At 50.4% G+C, this 23,206-nt stretch overlaps 1 protein-coding gene across 1 annotated transcript in view; it reads right to left on the bottom strand.

The window, feature by feature from the left end:
- Positions 1–15,204: 15,204 nt before the first annotated feature.
- The window catches only part of SYT13 (synaptotagmin 13), a 38,554-nt gene continuing 30,552 nt past the window's right edge, over positions 15,205–23,206 (bottom strand). Inside the window, exons 4-6 of the mRNA XM_024749477.1 lie at positions 21,874–22,175; positions 17,537–17,666; positions 15,205–15,509 (exon numbers count right to left, since the gene is read on the bottom strand). Coding sequence (XP_024605245.1) covers positions 15,205–15,509; positions 17,537–17,666; positions 21,874–22,175 — 737 coding nt within the window. The remainder of the gene's footprint in view (positions 15,510–17,536; positions 17,667–21,873; positions 22,176–23,206) is intronic.

Genomic DNA, 23,206 nt, shown 5'->3' with positions numbered 1-23,206 from the left:
TATATATATAAACCCACACTGAAAAGATGTTAAAAACCAAGGTGACACGTCCACCAGAAGCTACTGGGAAAGGAATGATGTCAGAAACTGACTCTCGTCTACAAAACTTGGCAGCTGCAACACACGTGGAAACTCATTTTCACTCACAGAAGCAGGTGCTGGGGCCACACGTGCTCCCACCTCACAGTCAACCAACCGCATAAGCTAAAATGACGGGTCTGTCATCACCTTTAGGTAGCTCGTTTTGTTTCTGTTCTCGTTTGGGGGTTGAAGGGTTTGGGTTTGGGTGTATGTTCTTGCCTTTTTTTTTTTTTTTTTCTTGTTTGGTTTCATGAGGGGGGTTTCTTGGCCTCTTCATTGACCAGCTGGTCCAGCTGAATCATATCTCTCATTTGGGATAGGGTGGGCTGTGTATCTGGATCGGGGTATTTGACTTTTCCCTCTCCCACCCAACTTCAGCTTGAGGGATTTTCATTCATTTCCTGACCAGCGTTCCTTCACTGTCTCGAAACAAAAGTGTCGGTCAGACTGTGACACCCACCACTCCCTACCCGTGCCGCTTGTCCTGTCCCTTGTCTGTTGAATCCCTCCTTCCAGACCCCTGGATCCTAAACATTTTACCTGTTATACTGAAGGCAAAATCGCCTTACACCGAGCTTGAAATCCCGGGGACGGGGTGGGGGTGGGGCGTGAGCTCCTGCATTCCTGTTTGACCTGGTGTGGGATAACATAATATAATTCCATTCAGATCCAGGGAATATGGGGGAAATGAAGAGCCAAAAAGTCTCTACCCCAGTAGGGCAGCAATTTTTGGCTAAAAACAAGTAAAATGAAAAGTATGTAATCAATTTACATGAATTATTTATACTCTGTCTTTATAATCATATAATGTGTTTGGGGGTATTTTATTTTCCCTTTAATAATCAAGAAATGCCTGCTAGAGTCCGGTGGCAGGAGATGTCAATGCAAGTTGTGCCCTGGGTTATGCATAACTCCGATGAGAGTCTCTAGAGATTGGGTCCTTTTGCAGTAAGGCTGATGATGAGCCCTGCAGCCTGGCAGGAAGGTAGTGGGAAAGTGGGTAATGCATCTATGCCGGCGAACGCTTCGTTTTTTGAACAGGGTAGAGACGTCCTAAAAGAAAGGAATACACAAGAGGTAAGACAGGACTCTCAAGGCATCAGCCTACACACACACACACACACACACACACACACACACATACACGCACATGCACACGCGCGCACGCACACACACACACCGAGATATAAGCTTTAGAAATAGCCACTCGCCTACTCCCTGAGGCAAGTAGTGGTTTAATCTAGAGGAGTCTTGATCAATGCTCTTTTGTTCATTTAATTACCAGTATACCTCGCAAGGGAGTTTTTTTAAAAATGTGCGTGAGCTGTTAAAAACTTCTGTCCATGTTTCCACATCTGATGTATGCATATCTGATATGCAGAGATCCTACATGGTGGGTGCAGGTTATATTGTGGGGAGAGAGGAAGAGCTGCATTGTCTGTGGTCTGTCGGGAGCCATCCCTCTCAGTTGGCAGAGGGTGGGCAAAGGACGGTGTGATCTGGCCACAGGCATGGCTCCAGCGTCCCCCACCTGCTCGGCTCAGACATTAGAAAACTGTGGTGGCTTCCTTCCTTCTTGGTTTATCTTGTCTCCGAGGGCTCATGCCACCGTTGAGAACCGGAGTGGAACTGTCATCAACACTGAACATGTCACCCCCTCCTTCCTTGTCCTGCCAGACCTTCACCCCCTCCAGATCCCTTCCCCCACACCCCATGGTCTTGGTGCTAAGATAACTTTAGAGTCATTGCTGCTAGTCGATAGCTTTTCATTATATAAATATATTATATATATTATATATTATTTTTGAAACTTTTTTGTTTGTTTTCAACAGTGATGTAGCATGTTAAAAAAACAAAAACCAACTGGTTTTCTCCGACTGTCCCACTGCCAGGCCTCATATGCTGCCTTCTTCAACAAATCAATGCACCCCTGCCTGGTGACATTCACCCCTCACCCCCCTCCCCAGTCGCACGTACTTTCCCACCCTCCCCTGAACAAGGAGAGAGTTAGCAGGAACTTGCAAGGAAAGACCCAGAGCCCTTCCTCGTGCTTTGAAGTTCCCAGCTTCATCCGCTTCTCCACTTTAGGCCAATGTCTTCTCTCCCCATCTGCCTCCTCCCATCAGGGTCAGTAACTGTGGTCAAGTGCAAAGCACAAGGGTCCACCTTTCCCTCCCCAACGTCCTCTCCACCACACACCCAAACCACCGTGTCTGTGGGAGCTTCCTCTGAACATCGCACAGACTGAGATGCGTTGAGGGCAGAGATGGCTGGCAAGGTGGGCCTCCGTAGGGGTCAGAAACAGTAGTCGGGATCCTTTCTTCTAGCCAACAGTTGCCTTACGCCTCCTCCTGCCCCCCTCTGTACCTCCCCACCCACTATGTCAGGAGATAGGGAGTCCTCCCCTAGACCACTCATTTGGAAACCAGGAGGAGAGAATCGCTGATGGCTGCCTGAGTACCGCATCAGGGCTGCGACTGTTGCCTCTCAGGAGGCCGTGGCCAAAATTAGCTCAAATTTTTATCCAGAGGGGAAAAAATCCTTTGGGCCAATGCCAGTGTCTGCCTTGTCTTTTTAGAGGGGCAGGAGCTGGCCACCTGCCTCTGGGCCAGAAGCCATCACCTGCCCAGCTGGACTCCGGACCTCAGAGAGGACGAGCTCTCTGGCGGGCCCTGAAGTTGGGGAAGGCATCTCTAAAACTCAAGATGCCCATGACACTCTGAAGGCCACTTTGCCTTGGGACAGGGAGCAATTTGGGTGAGACACCACTGCAACTGACACAGAGTCTCTACCCCTCGGAGGCTCCAGTGTTTCTATCCTGTGAATGCTGCATGCAATTACCCGTGATTTCCATCCCTGGCGTTTCCACTCTTCTGCGTCCTTGAGAAGGACTCTTGGACTGTGGGCACCCTCAGGGTTTGGCCCAGGGAACCGCATGCTTGGGCAGTCTAACCTCCCTTTGATAAGTACAAAAAGCTGTGGCTAGGAGGTCCTTGCCTGCTCGTCCCTTTGGACGAGACAGAGCCCATAAACTCAGCCCCTGGCTTAGGAGTGACGACCATTGGCTTAGAATGAAAGGTCTGTGTCTCTAGAATTGAAATTTGTCCTCATTGGGTTGGCTGATTAGTGACTTTCTTCGGTTCATGAAGGGGGCGGGAAGTGAGATCAGGTTCGTGGCCAATTGTGCCAAGTAGAGACATCGCAGAGCTCGGGAGCCAGAAGCCCTTGTGATTAAAATGGTCTGCTTTTCCTCAGTGGAGGAAAAAAAAGACCCATTGCCATTTTGTACCTATCTGTGAGACCCGAGGACAGCCCAGCCCTGTCTGTAACTCTTGCCATGTCCCAATTTCCAAGTTTCGCCTGCCTGGTTGAATGTGAGAATCTGGGCATCCACAACACCAGCTTTTTTTTTTTTTCCTTCGATGGCTGCGGGCAGCATCCTATGGTCCTGGGCAGACCCTCCTTTCCTCATCCTCACTGGAGGATGAGACCAGGCTCGATGTCCTGGATCCCTGGATGGTCGCGTTCGGTGCTGGGCCCTGAATCTAGGGCAGCTGGAGGTCTCCACCCCACCCCTGCTACCTGTTTCCAGGCTGAGTTGTCTTGCTGAGGCCCCTCTCCTTGACTTGCTTATGTTGACGCTTTGATTTGGAGAAAGGACCTTGTAATTATTTAAGATGATGTTTAAATATTTTCCAGCTGTTTAGAAGTGTTATCAAGAAGGAGAAAACAGGCAAAAGCATGTAGAGTGCTGAAAATGATCGTGGAGAGACTGAAATGGACCAGACGTGGCCCAGCTTGGGCTGTGGGGCGGGCATCGTTTTAGCCGTTCACCTGGAGCCTCATGGGGTCCAGGAAGTGGCTTGGGGGTTGAAAGAGAACTTCTAGATTCCTCCCCGCTTTGTTTGTTCTCCCACCCCCCGTAGGAACAGGAATTCTGTATCTAGAGCTGGTTGTGGTTTCCGGTCTGGGTGGATTTCCAAGTAGAATTTGTGTTCTGTCTTGGTCCCTACAGCCAGTTTGGGTAGAAGGTTCTGGATCCCCTTGCCCTTTCAAGCAGCAGGCCCAGCCAGGCCAGCCTGGGACAGCCAAAGTGGGGAGTGTCTTTTCCTTAGACAAGAAAGGCACGTTCAGAGGGCAGGTGAGCTTGGGACAGTCCCGTTGCAGATGCTGGCCTCCCGGGGAACGTGGTGCTGGGTCATGGGTTCTAGGCTGGCTCCCTCCTCCAACCTCGAGGAGGGAAGATTATGTCCAGAGATACACAGGGCCCTTCTCCTGCTCGGAGGAAGGCCTCTCTCTACTATCTGTGGACATGGTGCTTTAGTTGAGTGGATGGAGCTGTGATATTTTAAGAAGACTTTGAGGTGATCTTTGTGTGTTAGCCAGAGGGAGGAAAAGTGCCCTTTCGGGAGGAAAATGGTACGGCCCTCCTCTTCGGTCTGGCTCTCCCCATCCCCCCATCCCTTCGAGTGGTATCGCCCTGGAAATACCTATGCAATCCGGTCTCCCTAGGAAAGTGCATGGAAGCAGGGGTGTGTGCTGTGTATGATACAAGTGCTACAGCATATATATTGTATATATGGACATATGCAGTGCGTATACACACAGAGTAAGAGATTAAACCCGTCTATATATCTATGAATAATATCCTATATATTTATACATTTCTATGTTTAAATAGATATAAAAATAGAGTCTATAGAGAGCTGGGAGAGCAGCGGGAAAGCCTGTCGCTTGAGAAGAGGGAGGAGGCAGAGCCTTTGCGGGGGGCCGGGGAAGCTGAGCAGGCAGGGTTTGCTGGGAACGGGGCCTCCGAGACCCGGAGTATTGAAGAGGAGGGGAGTCGGGCCCAGACCCTCTCCGTGCACTTTCTCTTCTTTCCCGCAGGCTTGGTCTGAGGTTGGAAGGAGATACTCAGCCCCTGAGCTCCCCGTGAAGTGCCCCCTTAGTCCCCGCCCCCCACAAGCCTACGCTTGGGTGGTCACTGCTGCTTGGCAGTAGGATGTGGTCTCTGACCCCTGGTGGAGGGACCACTGCACAGTTTCCCCAAATACCCTCCCCCTCACAGGAATAAGCAGCATTTGTGGCCATAGGAAAGGTGCAAATTGGACCAAGAGAGGTCCAGGAAAGATGCCACCCGCTCCCCCTTTAGATGCTTTTTGCTGCCCCCTAGAGGCCAAACCTCTGAACTACAGCCGTCCTGGCCTCCCTCACCCACTCCATCGCTGTCTGCCAGGGCAGCATGGCCAGCCAGCGCTGCCCACCATCCAGAGGCTTTCTGGCCAGGGCAGGGGGCATCAGCTAACGGGGAAGGGTGAGAGAGACATCCGCACACTCATAAATTCAGTAGCAACTCAAGTTCAGAAGGAGGGCTTTGGCCCAGCCCACTTTGCACAGCTGCTGCTGGCTGTACTCAGGACAACGCTCTTCCCTCTCTTGCACGGAGGCCCAGCGACCCCTCACCCCACCGGCACCGTAACAGGCAGGTTTAGTTCACGTACACTGTTCTGATTCTGTGACTCGAGGCAGAGGCTAAGCCGGATGCCCCAAGCTCATTCACTTCCTCCGGGGAGGGCGCCTTCCTCAGTTTGTCCCTGCTCCCACCCGTAGATGGCAGGGATGTCTGGGGGCCTGAGGGGTCACTGGTGCCACTGGCAGCATGACGAAGGGCTTGTGCAGCCCTGACAGAATCAGAAACCCGTTTCACTTCCAGGTTTCTCTCGATCGTTTCTTTCCCCCGGAGGTAGGGAGGTAGGGGCTGATGGGGCTACAGATGATGGGAGACGGAGGGCAGTGGCATCCTCTGTTCTCTAGACCAGCCTCTGCCTTTTGGCCTTCAAAGGCGCGTATCTCCCATCTCCGAGCCTCCCCTGACCTCTGTCCTACTCTTCCCTCCCATCTTACCAACGTACCTCAGTCCCCAGCAGACATCCCCATACCTACAGTCCGGGGAGGGTCTGTTCTGACAGTGCCCACCTCTTCTCCCCTCCACGTCCTCCTGGGTCTCCTTGAGCCACAGCTAGCTGCCAACCGGGCCTCCAAACACCCTCCAGTGCCTGGCTCAAGAGAGACCAGGCCCGGCCCGAGCCTTCCTCCCTCTGCGGTGGACCAGACCCGTGGCCAGGGGATGGGCATCCCCGGGTAGCAATCCCACAATGCACTGTACCTCAGAGAGAGAGCATACCATGGGGCATCAAGGGCGCCGGGCCCTCCCTCCAGAGGAGGACAGCCGGTTACAATACTGCTCACAAAAAGACAAGGGCCAGGCTGCCCTCGGGGCACCCTCAGTCTTCACTTTTGTCTCTCCGGAAGAGCCAGCAGTCTGATTCCGTCTTTTTCAGCCCCGTCTCTCTCCTTCTCTCCACCCCCCACGCTGCTGAACCGTTTCATTTCAATCACAAAGGAAAAACACAGTGGGGGTGGGGGGAATACCTAGGAGTCTATTATCACATACATATTAATATGTTAATACTTTCTTTCTTAAAAAAAACAACTCTTGATGTTATTACTTTGCAGACTACGCTTTATAGTACCTGTGTGACGGGACCTAGAACACTGGATACAAATAGAGCTATGTTGGTTTATCATAATATGTACGCAGAAACTTTCCTTTTGTCATATTATCCTTGTAATGTAAGGAGATTGTTAATAAAAGCATTTAAATTTACCCACGGAGGTCGAATCTCTGCCTTCTTGCCTCTCTCCCAGCCTGTGCTCAGGGCGATTCAGAATGAGTCCCATGCTTGGGTGTCAGGTGAGATGCCTACTGCCTGCCAGGTGGGAAGGAACTGGAAGAGGTCTTCCAAGTCCCTTCCTGCTGTTCTCACTTTTCCCCCATTCGAGTCCACTTCCACCAGGTAACTTACATGCCTCACCCGTCAGGCCAAAAAGAGGTGTCACCAAAACCATTTAAAATAAATCTCTCTGCCCTCACACACATTTAGCCCACAAAAATCTCAGATTTTATTGCAGGTAAGCAGTGTCCTAATTCTCCCTCCAACTACCTTGCATGATTCTCCGCTGGCAGACTCAGTCCCCAGGGAGGGGTCCTTCCCCGGTAGTTTGCTAATGGCACTGGTCTGGGGGTGGGTGATAAGTGATGTTTTGTTGTTGTTTTAATTTTTTAAAAATTTTAAAATTAATTTATTTTTGGCTGCATTGGGTCTTTGTTGGTGCGCGCGGGCTTCTCATTGCGGTGGCTTCTCTTGTTGCAGAGCACGGGCTCTAGACGCGCAGGCTTCAGTAGTTGTGGCTCGCGTGCTCTAGAGCTCAGGCTCAGTAGTTGTGGCGCACGGGCTTAGTTGCTCCACGGCATGCGGGATCTTCCCAGACCAGGGCTCGAACCCATGCCCCCTGCATTGGCAGGCGGATTCTTAACCGCTGCGCCACCAGGGAAGTCCCGATAAGTGGTGTTTTCCCCAAATTGTTTTAGAAAGAGGATGGGCATACATTCAAGAAAAATATAGAAAAGTGGTTGTATTGTTTCCTCCCGGATGCTGAACCCTCCTCCTCTCAGCCCCTTCTCACCCCACCCCAGCTTCCTGTCAGGGGCCTTCCCTCTCCCTTTTTCTGTACCTCCGCCTTCTCAGTTCCCGCCATCTTCCTCCCAGCCTGTGTCCCTTCCAGCCCCTAGGTCACCCAGAGGCTTCCTGTTGTGAAGGCCTTTCTACAGTCTGCTTAGAATGTTGGGGTTCTCTTCTTTTCCCAGGGGAGGGGGAGTGGGAAGGAAGGAGCAAAGGGGCACAGCTGTCCATGTCTAACCAGCTCCAGTGAACCAGGGTCAGCCCCGCCCCACTGCTGGCCATCGGATTTGACCCACATTTGCAGCTGGGAAGCAAGGAAAAGAAAGATATTCCATCTGCACTTGGCTGTGAGCTCGATCTCCCCAAAGTGGGGCTTGGAGGATGTGGCAAGTGGGGAGGTCTAGTCCACTCCCTCCCCTCCCTCTTCTCCCCAGCTGCCCCAGCTTCCCTCTCCAAGCTTCAAAAGACAAGTTCACCCCAGAGAGAAGGCTCAGGAGACTGGCCTGAAGACCCAAAGGTCTGCTATGTGACCATTTCTACAGTGATCTGTTGAGAACACAGATCTAGTCGTGGTATCCTCTCTGCTTAGAAACCTCTGTTTCCCATTGCTCTTAGAGTTCAATCCAAAGTCCTGAATGTGACCCATCAGCTCTGCATTGTCCAGCCCCTGCCTACCTCCTGGGCTCCTGTGCCCTCCCCTGCCCATGCCCCCTGGCCTCCTCTCTGTTCCTCAAGCTCACTGGGCTCTTTCCCACCACAGAACCTCCCAGTACCCTGTGCCTCCTGCCTGGGATGGTTTCCCCAGGATGGTAGCTCTTCTCATCTTTTAAGTGTCAGCTAGAACACTTCCTTCTGAGGGGGTCTTTCCTGACCATGTCCTCTAAATAGCCACCCTCAAGGCACTATTCATTGTTCCTCATGAGATTTTCATTCAAAACACTTATCTCACTTTGGAACTGTGTAATTATCGTGTGTGTGTGTGTGTGTGTGTGTGTGTGTGTGTGTGTGTGTGTGTGTGTGTTCTATGTCTGGTCTTCCTCCTCTGTATTGTAATGTCCATAAGGGAAAAGTAGAGACTTTTTAATACCACTGTGGGCAGTTCCTGCCACATAGTAGGCACCTCATCTGTGTTTATCGGAGGGATGAATGAATGAATGTAAATTTCATTTGCCTGATAAAAGTGCCATCTCAACAATGTTGTATTGGTCACAGTAGAAATCCCAGATTCTTCCACTTTGCCTGTCTCTGTCTCAGTTTCCTCATTTGACTAGGATGCCCCAGCACTTGACACCCGGCTACACCTGGCCTTGACCCAGCCCCTTCTCTACAAAGTGGAGGCGGACCCTGAGGTGCTTACTTGAGTTCTCCTCCACTCCAACCTGCTCTTGTCCTTTGGGTAATGTTCCACCCCACCCAGGCAGGTATTCCGAGTTCCCCCAGGGAAGAGAACTTTTCCAGCTCCTTCCAGAGTGGCAATTCTGAGTCCACGGCTTCAGGTAGCGCTGTGAAACTACTGCCTACGCATCTGTTATGTTTCCGGTAAAAACCCTTGGCCACTGGCTCTAAGTCAGAGCCTGAACTTTAGGGTTAGAGTGGTACCAGATTCAAGTCTCCCCTCTGCCTCTTACAAGCTGTGAGACCTTGGACAAGTCATTTATCTGAGTCTGCATCTTCAGGGCTCAGTACAGAGCAGAGGCTTAACAACATGGTGACCAGGGTCATTATCATCATTACTGTTACCTCTAACATCAGGTTGAAGTAGATGCTAGGAAGTTTAGGGTTCCCTTCTTTCACCCTGAATCCCAGGGTCTACCCTGGATGAGGGGTTGCCTGTGACTTTTAATACAGAGCTACCAATACCGATGCCACAGCTGACTTGGAGACCTCTGCCTGACTCACCTTTTCCTTCTCAGCCTGGAGAGAGAGCCTCAGGGCACCTTCTTCTGGTCAACAGCTCAACTCACCTGGCTCTCGAGGGAAAAGGGACTGCAAAGAGGGTTGGTTTGTTTGTTTTTGGCTGGAAGAACAGATTTCTCCTCATCTGTCCCGGGTTTGAATCCTGAGTTTCTGAAAGAGGATTTCTGCCATCACCCACTTGCCCTGAGCCACCAAGAATGAGTGCTGGGAAATTAGGATGGGAAACCAGGCTCCAGCAGAGTCTGCCTTGAGAAGAGACCTCACCTGGCTGAGGACAAGCCACCGGTAGACTGGTTTCTATGGTAACATCTGGCTTCCAGTCCTAAGACAGGCATCCTCCCACCTCCTCCCAGGTAGGCACCTGCCCCCATCTCTGGCTTTGGGAAGCTGCCAAGGTCCCCGCCAGGGACCATCTGTGCTGGCTCACCTGCAGGAAATGAGGGAGGGGCACAGGGGGCCTTCTCCAAGGCTGGTACCAAGAAAACACCCAACCTCCTAAATCCATCCACAGCCACATCGCATGGCTCTGTCCTTGCCAGGCATCCGCCCAGGGAGGGAGACAGAACAGATGCCAGGGCTCCAAGCTCTTGAAATGTTGGGCTTCTAACTGGCTTGAAAAAATAGAAACTCTTGGGTGGAAAATTACCACCGGCTCCATTAGCAATTAAGCAAATGAGAAGAGGCTGACTCAGAGCCTCAGGTAACATCGCATACTGTCTGGAGGAGCGGGTGGCTGTCAGGACACCAGGCCTGGGGCAGGGAAGGCAGGTACACGTGTACGTGGGTTTAGTCCATTTTATGCATGAGATTGGAGGCCAGAGATACACGTGAAAAGTCTCAATTAGCAAATCACAAAATGTTCAAACTTGAAGAGTGATCATTTTGTCCAAATTTATTTTACAGATGCAGGCACAAGCCCAGAGGCAAGTGACGTGACCAGGGCCATGAAGGTGCCAGTGACAAAGCCCAACTGGGTTGCAGGTTCTCAGCTCCTAAATGCAGTGCTCTAGATTTGAGTTATTTCATAGGCAGGAACAGAGTTTGTTATTTAAGGCGGTTCAGGGGAAAGCCCCATATAAAACGATTCCTGAGCTCTTCTTGCCTCTTCCATTTCTCTTTTATATAAATCCAGACTTTCAAATATTAGTTTTGGGCTCCAGGAGCCATATTCATAGTTACCTGTGAAACATAGTCTACACAGTATTTGGCTACGTGGGATAAAACCCACTTCTATTTAATTATGGAAATTTAAATCCTGGCTGTAATTAAAAGGTAACAAATATGTATATGATATAAAATAAGGAATTACATGCACAGACTTGAAAAGCAAAGCCTTTCTTTATGGCTCATTTATCCTCTTTAAGAGCCTTTGGTTTTAATTCTATGTGACCTGGCTGATTGCCTACTGACTTGAAAATCCAGGCCCTTCCCCTGGCTTAATGCCTGAGCCCCTTCTGGAAGCCAGGGCTGCAGCAGCCACCAGGAGGGCCTAAGATGACAGGATTCTGGAAGTTCCCTTGTCCCTGCCCACCACCTGGAGCACAGGTGAACCCCAAGCCACTGCCCTGACTCTTCCAGTGATGGGAGTACAACTTTGGGGGATGTTAGAGAAGGTCTCTAGTTTCCACCTGATTTTTCTTCTCAAGAATAAAGCTAAATCCCCAAGAGGCCTTGCCCAAGAATGTTCACAGCAGCATTTCCTCTAACGGAAAAAGAGAAGAAAAGAAATATCTAAACATATGTCAACAGGAGAATGGGACTGTGATATATTCATGCAATGGAAAATAACACAGCAGCAAAAAAAAATAAAGGAACTGAAAAAATAAATAAATAAATAAAGGAACTAGAGCTAAATAAATGTGCATGGATAAAGCTCAAAATTTTAATGTAGAGCAAAAATAGTGTGATGCAATTTAAAATAAAAAACACGAAATATTCTATAGTGCTCACGGTTTACATGTACAGGTAGTAAAAAGATAAAGAAAGGCTTGAGGTGAGAAACCCAAAATTCAGGATGGTGGTCTCCTGAGTGAAAGGCTGAGCGGATTTCAACTGTATTTGTCAAGTTTTATAAAACTTGGCAGGGGTTCATGAGTGTTTATCAAATGATTTTTTCTACATTTTATATGTCTAAAATATTAAGTAAAAGGGAATAAAAAACACCAGGCAGCTGACCCTGTTGGAAATTATTTATTTACCACTGCAAGATTTTTGCTCCAAAGTGTGACACCAGACATGTGACTACACTATCTCATGCGTCTTTTTGTGCTTCGGTTCATGATTGCAAAACAGACACACACAGAGAATTGACAACAGGAACACAGGCAGCAAAAACAAATCACAAGGACTAGGTCTCTCTTTTGGTGGTCCTCACCTCCATTTGGCTTAAGCTGCCCAAGACTCCTTTACATCCCAAAGGAATTGCCCCTGAAGAACTGCTCTCCCAAACTGTTCTCTCTACATAGCTTTGTTTGGGGTGATTTGCCATTGAATCCACACCGAGAGTCACATCTCAGATTGAAATGGACAGATGTGTGCAAGGTCTTGATCAATAGGCACTCAACAAATATATACTGATTTGAGGCAAGGAGTGAGTTGCAGGTTAATGAGATTAGACTCCCAATTCACCTCTGATTCATGCACTTCTTAGAAAATGCTTCCTGGCAAAGGACAAGGTGTTCCTTTCAAAAAAAAAAAGAAACCACCAGATGCATTCACACAGACTCGATTACTCTAATGTGGTAGTAAATCGCAAGTGTACCTGGTACAAGGTAAGCTGATGCAAAGATTAGTGAAGTTTTTTCATCTGGCAGTCTGATATCTCTGGGTAATTTAAAATTCACTGAGGTGGAGGTTTGGTGGAAAAGCACAGCTTTTATAATCTCGTCAGTCGTTAATTGCATCTACATAGTGAGCTATAAATTGTCGTTAGGTGAACGGTAATACGCAATGTTATGAATTTCTAGGCCAACTGCTGACGTGTCTGATGACTTTGTCTTTACCATTGAGAACCCAGCTAGGACTCTGATTTTTATGCCGTTTACATAAAAACGTGTCTTTTCGGGCTTCCCTGGTGGCGCAGTGGTTGAGAGTCCGCCTGCCGATGCAGGGGACACGGGTTCGTGCTCCAGTCTGGGAAGATCCCACATGCTGCGGAGCGGCTGGGCCCGTGAGCCATGGCCGCTGAGCCTGTGCGTCCAGAGCCTGTGCTCCGCAACGGGAGAGGCCACAGCAGCGAGAGGCCCGCGTACCACAAAAAACAAAAAAACAAAAAAACAAAAAAACAAAAAAAACAAAACAAAACAAAAAAAAACGTGTCTTTTCCTGCCTACTCCCCTATCCAGTCTTCATTCATCGATTCATTCAACAAATATTTACTGAGGGTGCATGAGCCAGTTCTATTCTAGGCATTTGGAATATACCAGTGAACACAACAGGCAAAAGCCCCTGCAAAATCTGTCTCATTTCTATACAGCCTTGTTAAGTGAGGTGATGGCTGACACCTAACATGTTAAGCAGTGACATTTGACTCCCATCACTAAACCTTTGAGATCCAAAGAAACGAACGCCTCATGATAGAATGACTGTGGGTGGAGTTGGTATTCTGGGATTAGGGGCCCCGTTAACTCACCTCAAACATCCTTTGGTGTGACTGTAAGGCAGGTGAATGGACTTATAAGGAAGTAGGACCCGTGTCTCCTGAATTTAAGCCTAGAATCCAGACGTTTTTCGATTGGAGTAGAAGATATTACCAAGAAGAGAGTACTGGTCAGCTTACATAGGGAATGTTTTGTTCTGTTTCAGCATGCCAACCAAAACAGGGAGACCAGAATGGTGAGGGGGTTCTCAAAAACATGTCGTAGGAAACCACTAACAAATGCCTTGCCTAAAAACACTTGGCAGACGGTGGTCAGCCTTAATGGGAGAGATTTCCAGTTACGTGAAAGAATTTCCCATTTGAGAGGGATGAGATATTTTTCTGTTTCTTCAGGGGATAGGTGGAAATTATTTCTAAATGCTTTTCTACTTCTGTCCAGAAAGGGAAAAATAATGACAAAAAGTTGATATGTCTCTACTCAGATTCTTAGGGAGAGACCAAGAATGATTTGACTTGTTAAAGGACTGAAGGAAAGGAATTCGTTTTTAGGTCAGGGGCCTGGGTGACATCTGAAGGAGTTTAGATGTCCGTATTAAAGAGTCCAAATGTAGAATCCATGGTTCTGGAAATGCCTGGGATGATTCTGGCACTTTCCAGGCATGGTCAGTTGCCAACATGAAGCTTAAAAATGATCTGCTGGCGGCCTCGGAGCTTGTTTCTAGCCAGGGCTGCCTATAGCTCTCAAGCACAGTTTCATCTATCACATCATTCACAGAGACAGAGCTGCCACGTCACTAGTCCCATTTTATGGATGGTCGACAACAGAACCCAGGAATCCTGGTTCCCAGGCAAAGATTATAACCACTCAGCAAGGCTCATAATATGATCGATGATGTGCACAGCTATTTGGAATAATCAGTGATTTGAAGCCTAGCTGCTCATTATTTACTAATGAAAGTGATAAGTCCTAAAAACAGAGGGACAGGGGCACATTTGCAAAAGACCTCATTTCCTCCTCTACCTCCACAGAGCCAGACTAAATTATGTGCCCCAAACTGAATTCCTCCTCAAGTGGCTGGTATACCGAGAAGGGATGCGTTTGACTCAGAGGGTCACTTCGGTGATGCTGGTGGACATGACAACCAGCACCCAATAGCTAACGGGGGATCCCACCTATTCCTGGTCAGGGAAGGTCTCCCCAAGTATAATATAAACTGATTTTGAGATGAAACAATACAATTATTCAATAGAAAGCACAAAATTCAGTCCAAGAGCAGGATCTGAAAAGCACAGATGAAAACATTAAGAATTCAAATGATGACATTAAAAACGGAGGCTCCTAAATTTTATACCAACAGTTGAGATGTCCAGCATTGACACTGGCAGCCCCAGGGTGTTGGGGGCCTGAAGAGGACTGTGAAACCCCGTCTGGGATGCTGTAAAAGGGATCTCTCCAAGTGCGGTGCTCCAACCTTGGCATGCAAACTACTCTGTGTTTGTTAAAAATGCAGCCTCCTGGGGTTCAGCCAGGATTACGGATTCGGAATGTCTAAAACAGGGCCTGGGAATCTGCTGGTGATTCTTCACGCACTAGGGTTTGAGAACTGCTGGGTTAGTTAGTGCCTTGGGTCAGTAGCACGATTTCATGCTGGCTAAGATTCCATCCGCCCTGACAATCTCTAATTCTTATGAGATGATCCAGGATACATCATTTCTGTCATCCTTTTTGACACACTTATTTTTAAAAAGCCACATTCCTTGCATCCATTATTCCCCAGATTAAGTTTTCTCTGCATCTGGCCTGACCCCCGCTGCAAAACCTGCACACAGACCGTATATGATAAGCGTCTCTGCAATAACACAGGTAAACAAAACGCATTCCTCCTGACCCAAATGTCCCGTCTCCGCCCTGCCCGGCCTTGCTTGTTTTTAAGAAACAGGAGTGTGATGGGAGAGGAAGAGGGTCCTGGTCTTCACACACACATTCTGGTGTCAGAATGCGAATGGGGCACAAGAGGAGGTCGTAGAGGACAGTGGGGCCGGGAGCGGGCTGTGCCCGAGGAGGGTGGCGGCCTGGGCGGCTGGCTACGGGTGCAGCTGGTGCCACATGGCAATCTGCCGGCGCGGGTTCTTCAGCATCTCCTCCCAGTGGCTGCGCTCGGAGCCCGAGGCGTGCAGGCCCAGGCTGCAGCGCCCAAGCGGGCAGCTCTGCCCCTCGGCGCCCTGGCCCAGCACGTCCAGCTCCACACTGGAGGCCCGGAGCAGGTCATCCGGCAGCTCAAACATGATCATCTCGTTCCACACGGGGTTGATCTTGTGCTTGGCGCGTTTCGTCTGCTTCTTCTTCAGCTTCCGAGCCTGGTGCCTCAAGGTCACCTTGACAGAGACATCTGGGGAGAGACAGGGGGACAGAGACAGAGAGAAGGGCCGAGAGTGAGCTTCTGGGGCATGGTGGGGCCTGGGACGATATTTCCTCTTGGGGATGGAGAGACAGGGTCTCTGGCTCAAGATCTGCACTGAGGCACCCTCTCTACCACCCCTCCCCCACCTCATGGGCCATGTATTCGCTCAACAGCTATTAAATGCCCACCGTACGGCAGACACTGATCTAGACATGGGGATATGGCAGAAGCTCCTGTCTCAAGTGTGGAGAACAGACCATAGCACAATATATATGGCTGGTCATCAGGCGGCCCATGACTGGGTCATGCTAAGGTACAGCCAGGAAGGTTTGTCATGAGCCCTTCCGAGCGCCTTCACGTCCCACATCAAACCAGGCCCAGGATGATGGCTCAGATGCCCTGCAGCTTCTTATTTTTTTTTTTTTGCGGTACGCGGGCCTCTCACTGTTGTGGCCTCACCCGTAGCGGAGCACAGGCTCCGGACGCGCAGGCTCAGTGGCCACGGCTCACGGGCCCAGCCGCTCCGCGGCATGTGGGATCTTCCCGGACCGGGGCACGAACCCGTGTCCCCTGCATCGGCAGGCAGACTCTCAGCCACTGCGCCACCAGGGAAGCCCCTGCAGCTTGATTTTAAACTCAGACCAGAAACACTAAGCCATCCCTATGTCTTCATCCCCTCTGTTCTCCGTCCAGGCGTTTTTGTCTATTCCTAAGATAGTAGGTCTCCGGCTGGTTGGTTGAGTTCTTCTCATCTGTTCTTTTGCAAGTTTTACTTGACCTCATGCGGAGGGTGAGGGCAGCCTGCCTTGACCCCCAGTGGAGCTCTCCACCCCAGGAGACTGGCCGACAGGTCACTAGACAAGCTTTCTCGTGACTTCATGAGGCTCAGGACTCAGACTGTGTTTTCATAAGTCAGGGTTTCCGAAGCCAATGTGAGAATAATTGTTACTCTGTATTTATTACTATAATTATCACCCCCAGGTGGTTAGTTTGTTATTTCAGCAGAGATATTTGAGAGATAAAGTGTTGAGCTGTAATTGTCCTGACAGGAGCTATAAAAATTTAAAAAGAAAAACGGAGGAGGAGGCAAAGTATTGTCTGGAGGGGATGAGGAAATTGCAATGAATTCTGACCTTTGGCGCAGGAATCTGTCAGCCAGACCGACTCTTCTGATTTCATTCGCCAAAAATCTCTTGCTCAAAGGTTCTGAATGCAGAGGCAATTCTTTATTTGTTTGCTGCTATAAATATCTATTTATTTATATCCTGCTCTGAGCACTTGGCTCCGGGTCCAGGTATCATAGGGCTGACCAATGTTGCTTTTCTGCTCTGACAAGAGAGGCTGTTTGGTCCTTAAGACTTGGGGCCTGTGCTGGGGTATCCAGGAGAAGCCAAGGCTTCCAGAGTGCCGAGGAGATGTTTATTTGGGTATATGCATGGACGTCACCTTAGCCTGTGCACCCACACGCCATCTGCTGTCACCCACACTCAGCTGGTGTGGGGATGGCAGGCTGGCAAAGGCTGGGAAGAGAGGGGAGCCTAGGGTGGGTGTGGGGAGTAGAGTGGTGGCTAGCTGAAACTGGGGAGGGAGAACCCTGGCTTCCCGACACCGGCCTGGAAGGTGGGTCCACCCAGGTCTGGTTGATGAGGGCTGGCCTAAATTTTCCCTACAGCCCAGACACTCCACTCCCTGGCTGCAGTCTGATCCTTGGCTTCCTATGACCCATGGGTAAGGCTGATTCTTCTCGTGATGGGTCTGCAATGTACGGAGCCCCAGGTAGCTCACTCCTGGGCCCCATGGGTGGGATTGGCCCAGGAGTGAATGCATGTGAATTTAGAGAAGTGAGTGTGTCCTTCCAAATTGGTTTGTATGTTTGGGGTGGAGGACACAGCTGAGGCTGACTCCACAAACGCACTCATGTTCCACATCCCTGCTCACCCGTGCCCACTGCCTCCCAGGTGCCACCCCCCCTCACAGTGGGAGGGGCCCTAGCTCCCCTCTCACACCTCACTCACCCTTCCCCAGGAGCTCCTTGGACTGATTAGCGTGGAGGTTCTTGGCCTTAATCAGCACCAGTAGGAGGCGGTTGGCAGCCGGGAGGTAGCTGATGGAGAGAAGGACCTCTCCCGTTCCTGCAGACGGCTCCTGAAACAGAAGAAGGGATGCAGGAGGTGAGTCTCATTTAGGGATGCCTTCTGACTCCCTCACCATCGCCGAGGCTGGGATCACACTAGCCTTGAATCCAACGGGCATCCTGGAAAGCATTTACCCATCAGTACTACTTTCTCCACCCTCGCAGAAGGGAGGAAGGTACAGAGGAGTTCTGTGTAGCATGTGTTTTAATACGAGTTTGTTTCATTTGCCACAAAACGTGATTTTCCAAATAGTTTATATTCAAATCCAACATATAAAACAGATCAAAGAGATGCCATTCAGGATGTGGACCCCCTCTCACCTCCATCACCCCCGCCCCCGGCTCCTGGGGCGTCTGTATAGAGCCCTAGGGTTCTAGGGAACAGAGTTTGAGAACCACTGCATTGACTGATCAGGTCCCTGGGGCAGCGGGCTGCTGTAAGACATGACTTTGCTTGAAAAAATAATCCCTTCCAGGCCCTGCAGGGCTGAGAGAGTCAATAATGCGATGTACTAATGCTGAGCGGGCCCTGGCTTGGTCAACAGAATGGCCGACCTGTCAACAAGAGGCCGGGCATGTGAGGGGAGGCACCACACCAGGGACACTGGCAGTAACTGATTTTGCAGGAGGTGCTGATGCCTCCGGGAAGCATCCAGCATGTCCATCCCCCACCGGCAGCTTTACAGAGTGTCTCCACTGAAATTCCTACAAGAGTTTGCTTGGAATTTCAACAAATCCATTGAGGGACAAAAACGAATGAAAGAGACACCACTGGAGGCAGGTCACAGCCCAAGGGTAGTGCTAAGAGTATAGACTCTAGAATTGATTGTCTGGTCTCAGTTCCAATCTTACCATTTACTAGCTGTGTGACCTTAGGCAAGTTATTTCTCTTTCCAAAACTTCCATTTCCTCATCTGTAAAATGGGAACAATAATATCTCCACCCAATGGGGTTGCAAAAATTAAATGAATAATTATTTAACGGCTTAGAACAGTGCCTGGCACACACGACAGCATCTGTCCCCTTGCTTTGACGATTTCCATTAGTTATCAAGGAAGGACAATTACTACTTCTTGAGATGATTAAGTAGGAACATTGTTTCTGGGTGAATGGGAGCCAGTCTGTGTTTAGGGAGTGAAGCTGGATGGAGTAGCTGGGCAGACCTCTGCCGGGGTCACATCTTTCATCCAGGAAACATGTCTTCAATAGGACCAGAACGATTCAACTAGCCCTAAGTGGCTAGTCATGTGATGGAACGATTCTGGGAGATGCCAGGAATTTGGTAATGGCTTTAAGGGTAACAGCTAACATGACACATTCTGTTCTAGGTGCAATTACAGTATCTATCCCCCAAGCCTTCATCTCCACAAAGCCATCCCCAGCACCTAGCACACAGGTGACACACAATACATATTTGTGAGAAGGAAGGGTGAGACATCCCATTTAATCTTGACAACAAGAGTAAGAGGGATACTGACCTGGTTCCCATTTTAAGCATAAGACCCTGATGCTCAGAGAGGGCACTTCACTGCCTGAGGTCACGTAGCCAGTAAGTAGCAAAACTGAGCCTTGAATGGGGGTCTGGTCTGATAGCAAAGCCCCAGTCTTAAACCCGTGGTCCTCCAGCATCCTCAGCGGACAGACCTCTCATTTCACAGTAAAGGAACTGAGTTCAGCCATGTGTACTGAGGGGTGGCAGCTGAGCTGGGATGGGCACCAGCCTCCTGATTCAAGATCACTTATTGGAGGTCCACAGCTGTTGGCCTGGGCTGTGGCCACAGGGTGACCAAGTGAGAGAAGCCTGGGCCCATCAGCCCGTGAAGGGCTCATCACCTCTGTGTAGGGAGCCGAGAGCCCCAGATGAGCCCAGCTGGCTGGGCCACAGCTGAAGAATTTTAACAGCATCTGCCCCCTCGGCTCTGCTGTTTGAAGTACCTGCTGACAAAAATAACCCGCTTTCTTTCTCCATCTTTTCTCTGTTTTTTCCCGCACCCACCACCCCTGCGTCTTTCTCTTGGGTTCTCAATGAATCATTCCAGCTGCCCTTGGAGTGGGTCACTCTGTGGTCCCTGGCGACGCACATGCCACTTTTGGCTGAGTGTCTTCCGGTGAGAACTGGGGCACCGCTGGCACCTCCTTTAACCCATTCTGACCAAGAGAAGAAAACCATGTGGGCTACAGCAACTGATGGCTCCGCCCACTTTGTTCAAATCAGCCCGCGCCCTCCGGCTAGTGAGGACAAGGGGCTCCCTAGCCTGGCCCTGGGGCTCTCATACACCGAGAGCCCCATCTCAGGCTTCTGACCCCACACTGCCCTCTGAGATTGTTCACATTCGTGGCAAGCAGGCCAGCGGTCCAAGTGGATGTGCGAGTATATTTGCGGAACAGTGACAGCTACGACGAGTGTAACGATTATTAGGATGGATGAGCCGTGAGGGCAGGACTTTTGTCTTCATCACTGCTGTGTCCCCAGCTCCCAGCACTGTACCTGGCACATGGTGGGAACCGGGCAAAGTATTTGTGGAATGAATGAATCACTTTTGTTCTGCTAGGGGAAAGGATGGAAACAGGTTAGGTGCCTGGGATTTCTGCCCAGATAGGCTGCATTTCTACCATTGGGAAGCAGCACCAAACTCTCCAAAGCCCTGGGGTGGAGCCCCTCCTTCTCCTGAGGAAGCTGGTTTACCAGCTGAACAAACCAAAGTGTCGGGTTCCTCTTCCCCGGGGGGCCCCAGACTGTGCTTCCACACAAGTCCCAAATCACACACTAATTAGAGAGTGTGCTCGGGAACAGCCTGGGTCCAGCTGAGAGTGGCTGTCAGTGTTTATCAATTTGCTGAGGCTGGGAAAGAGAGGAAGATAAGGCGAAGAAGATATCACAGCAAGAAGTGGAGCAGGTGGGGCGTGAAAGCGTACTCTCCCCTCCCTCGGAGCTCATCAGGAAAGGCGCCTGCTGACTGCGTCTCGTGCATTGTCGGGCACTTACATCCCACAGCGGCAGGAGGACGACCCGGGATTTCCAGCCAGACTGAACTGGCCTCAAGACCGAGCTTGCCAGGTCCCAGGTGGGCGACCCCACGCGGGTCACTGAGCTACTCTAAGCCTCAGTTCTCTTGCCTGTAAATGCCACAGTCCTGGTGCCACTTCCGCCTGGTTGATTAGGGACAGAACTTTGGCAAAGTTCGAAGCGTAGCAACTGATAGATGGCAAAAGCTCAAAAATGAGTGTCTTTGTTAGTATTTCTATTACTCCAGCGTGGGAGTCAGCAAACTTTTGCTCACCAGATAGTAACTATTGTAGGCTTTGTAGGCTATACAGTCTCCAGATAAGGCACTGACCAGCTGGTTGAGAGACTGGTCATCCAGAAGGTTCCCTCTAGGCACCATCATGGCAGAGCCTTGGATGAGGCCTGGACCTGGGGACCTAAATAGCCACACGCTGTCCTGCAGCCCTGACCTTCCTTGACCCCGCCCCCTCACTGTCCTGGCCTGTGGGGAATGATGGTTTGCTCTCCAAGGAACCTCTCTCTGAACAGCGAGGCATCTCAGCAGACGCTTGTTTCCCACTCATGGCTTCTGCAGCAGCAGAGGGGTGGGGAGAACCGTCCCAGGCTACAACCAACACCCCCTAGCCCTGGTCAGTCCTTCAAAGCCCAGCACAAGCACCGCTGCACACCAGGCCTTTTAGAACTCCCCGTCTGAGCGCTTCAGTTAGGCCCCTCTTAGATGTCTTATGTCAGACGTCATCATCACCATAGCCATCATCACCGTCGTCATCATCCGTTCCAACTTCTCCCTCAGGCCTGTACTTTCTACGAGTAGAGGGGCTCTGCCCGGCACTCCTCTCCCCTGCACTGCCTGGCTCACAGTAGGTGCATGGGGAGTATGAATGGTTTTAAGTGGGGATAATACTGTTAGCACCAGAGCCAATTCACTCACAATGCGATGTTTTCCATGATGGCGAGGCCGGGGGTGGGTGTGTGCATGGCAAGCTAGAAGCAAAACTAGACACCAGGAATCCCCAGTCCTGAGCTATCAGTCTGCTCCAGCCCTCCACCCTATTCAAGACTCCACCTTACTTTGATATCCCGCCTCCCTCTCCAGACCCCCGCCCCTAGCCTGGGAAGTTCTCCGAAGTTTGTTCCACGAGCACTGGCCCTGTCCTGCATCCCGTGCGCCACTAACAGGTTTTACCTTTCCCGGGGAGAGGCAACCCTACCTTAACTGAAGTCTTCAGCTCGCCCCACTGGGCGGACCCCAGAGGCACCGACACCCCATCCAGGCCCAGGCGCAGCTCCCCGGCCACACTGTGGCGAGAGAAGCGGTCGCAGGTCCTCAGGGTCAGTGTCAGGGTCGCTGTGGGGAGCTCCCCCTCTGCCAGGGGGAGCACGAGGCCTTCCTCCCACGTGGTGTGCAGCTGCCGCTTCTTCAGGGCCGTCTGGGCCTCCACGGAGCCCATCGTGTTGGCCACGCTGCCCTGGATATAGCAGTCACAGCCTCCATCATGGTCACTGGTCACAGCTGCAGGCGGGGAGAAAGCAGCCAGATGTAGGGCTTGTTGAGGACCAGGGGAAGGGAGAAGTAGGGCCCTGCTGTGAGCTGCAGAATCCGGCTTAGTCATCATGACCTTGGGCGTCTGAAAGACCCCGCCGGGGCGGACGACACTGGCTTCGTGGAATCGCCTTTCAGTAAGACATTTAGAAATGGGAGATCTTCCTCGTGACTCTGAGATTTCCCCAAGGCGCCAGGGCCCACAAACTGCTGCCGATTTTCATCCGTCTTGCTGCTGATTCCATAATTCGTTTGCTCTCTACATTAAATACTTACCACACAACTACCTGTGATATAAATCGCTTGGCCGCTACCTCATGACTGCTGTTTTGCCTTCTGAACTTTGGTGTTTTTAAGGCTTCCCCGTGTGGAAATTTGCACCTGTGGAGCTTTTATGACTGGTTCCTCAGTGATAATTTGAGAAGTGGTAGCTGGTGTTACCCAGGCAGAGAAGATGAAGAACTGAGGCCATGTGTCCTAACAGAAAGAGCCCTGCACTGAGCTTCAAGGGAACTGGGCTTAGTCCTGGCTCTGGCACCAGTTAGCTGGAGTGACCTTAGACGAGTCACCTGATGTTGCTAGACTTCAGTTTCTGAACTGTAAAATGGGACTACTGTGAAGCCCAAATGTAAGAAAGTATATGAAACACTAAAAGAAATCTTAAAAGAAGTCAAAACGAAAAACACTCCCTCAAAAAAATAAAATTAAGTACAAAAGTCCAATTTATCCTGTCCCCAGCTCCTAGCTTCCAGGAGACACAGAGTAGTGCATTTTTAGCCCCGATTCCTTTGCAAAGTCTTAGCTTTGTTTGCTGATGGTAAAGTGAATTGTCAGGGTAGGGAGACCAGGGACATCCTGACCCTGTAGGAAAGACTACCTGGTTCTAGGACTACAAAAGCTTTGCTGACCACTCAGGATACCCTCTGTGTCTAGCACAGGCCCTGTCCAATGTCAAAGGCATCTATGGCAGAGACGACTAGCTGTTCACCAAAACCCGTTCC

The sequence above is a fragment of the Neophocaena asiaeorientalis genome, unplaced genomic scaffold (assembly GCF_003031525.2).
Source record: "Neophocaena asiaeorientalis asiaeorientalis breed wild unplaced genomic scaffold, Neophocaena_asiaeorientalis_V1.1 scaffold43, whole genome shotgun sequence".
Taxonomy (NCBI): domain Eukaryota; kingdom Metazoa; phylum Chordata; class Mammalia; order Artiodactyla; family Phocoenidae; genus Neophocaena; species Neophocaena asiaeorientalis.
This window is presented reverse-complemented; position numbering and strand designations above follow the sequence as displayed.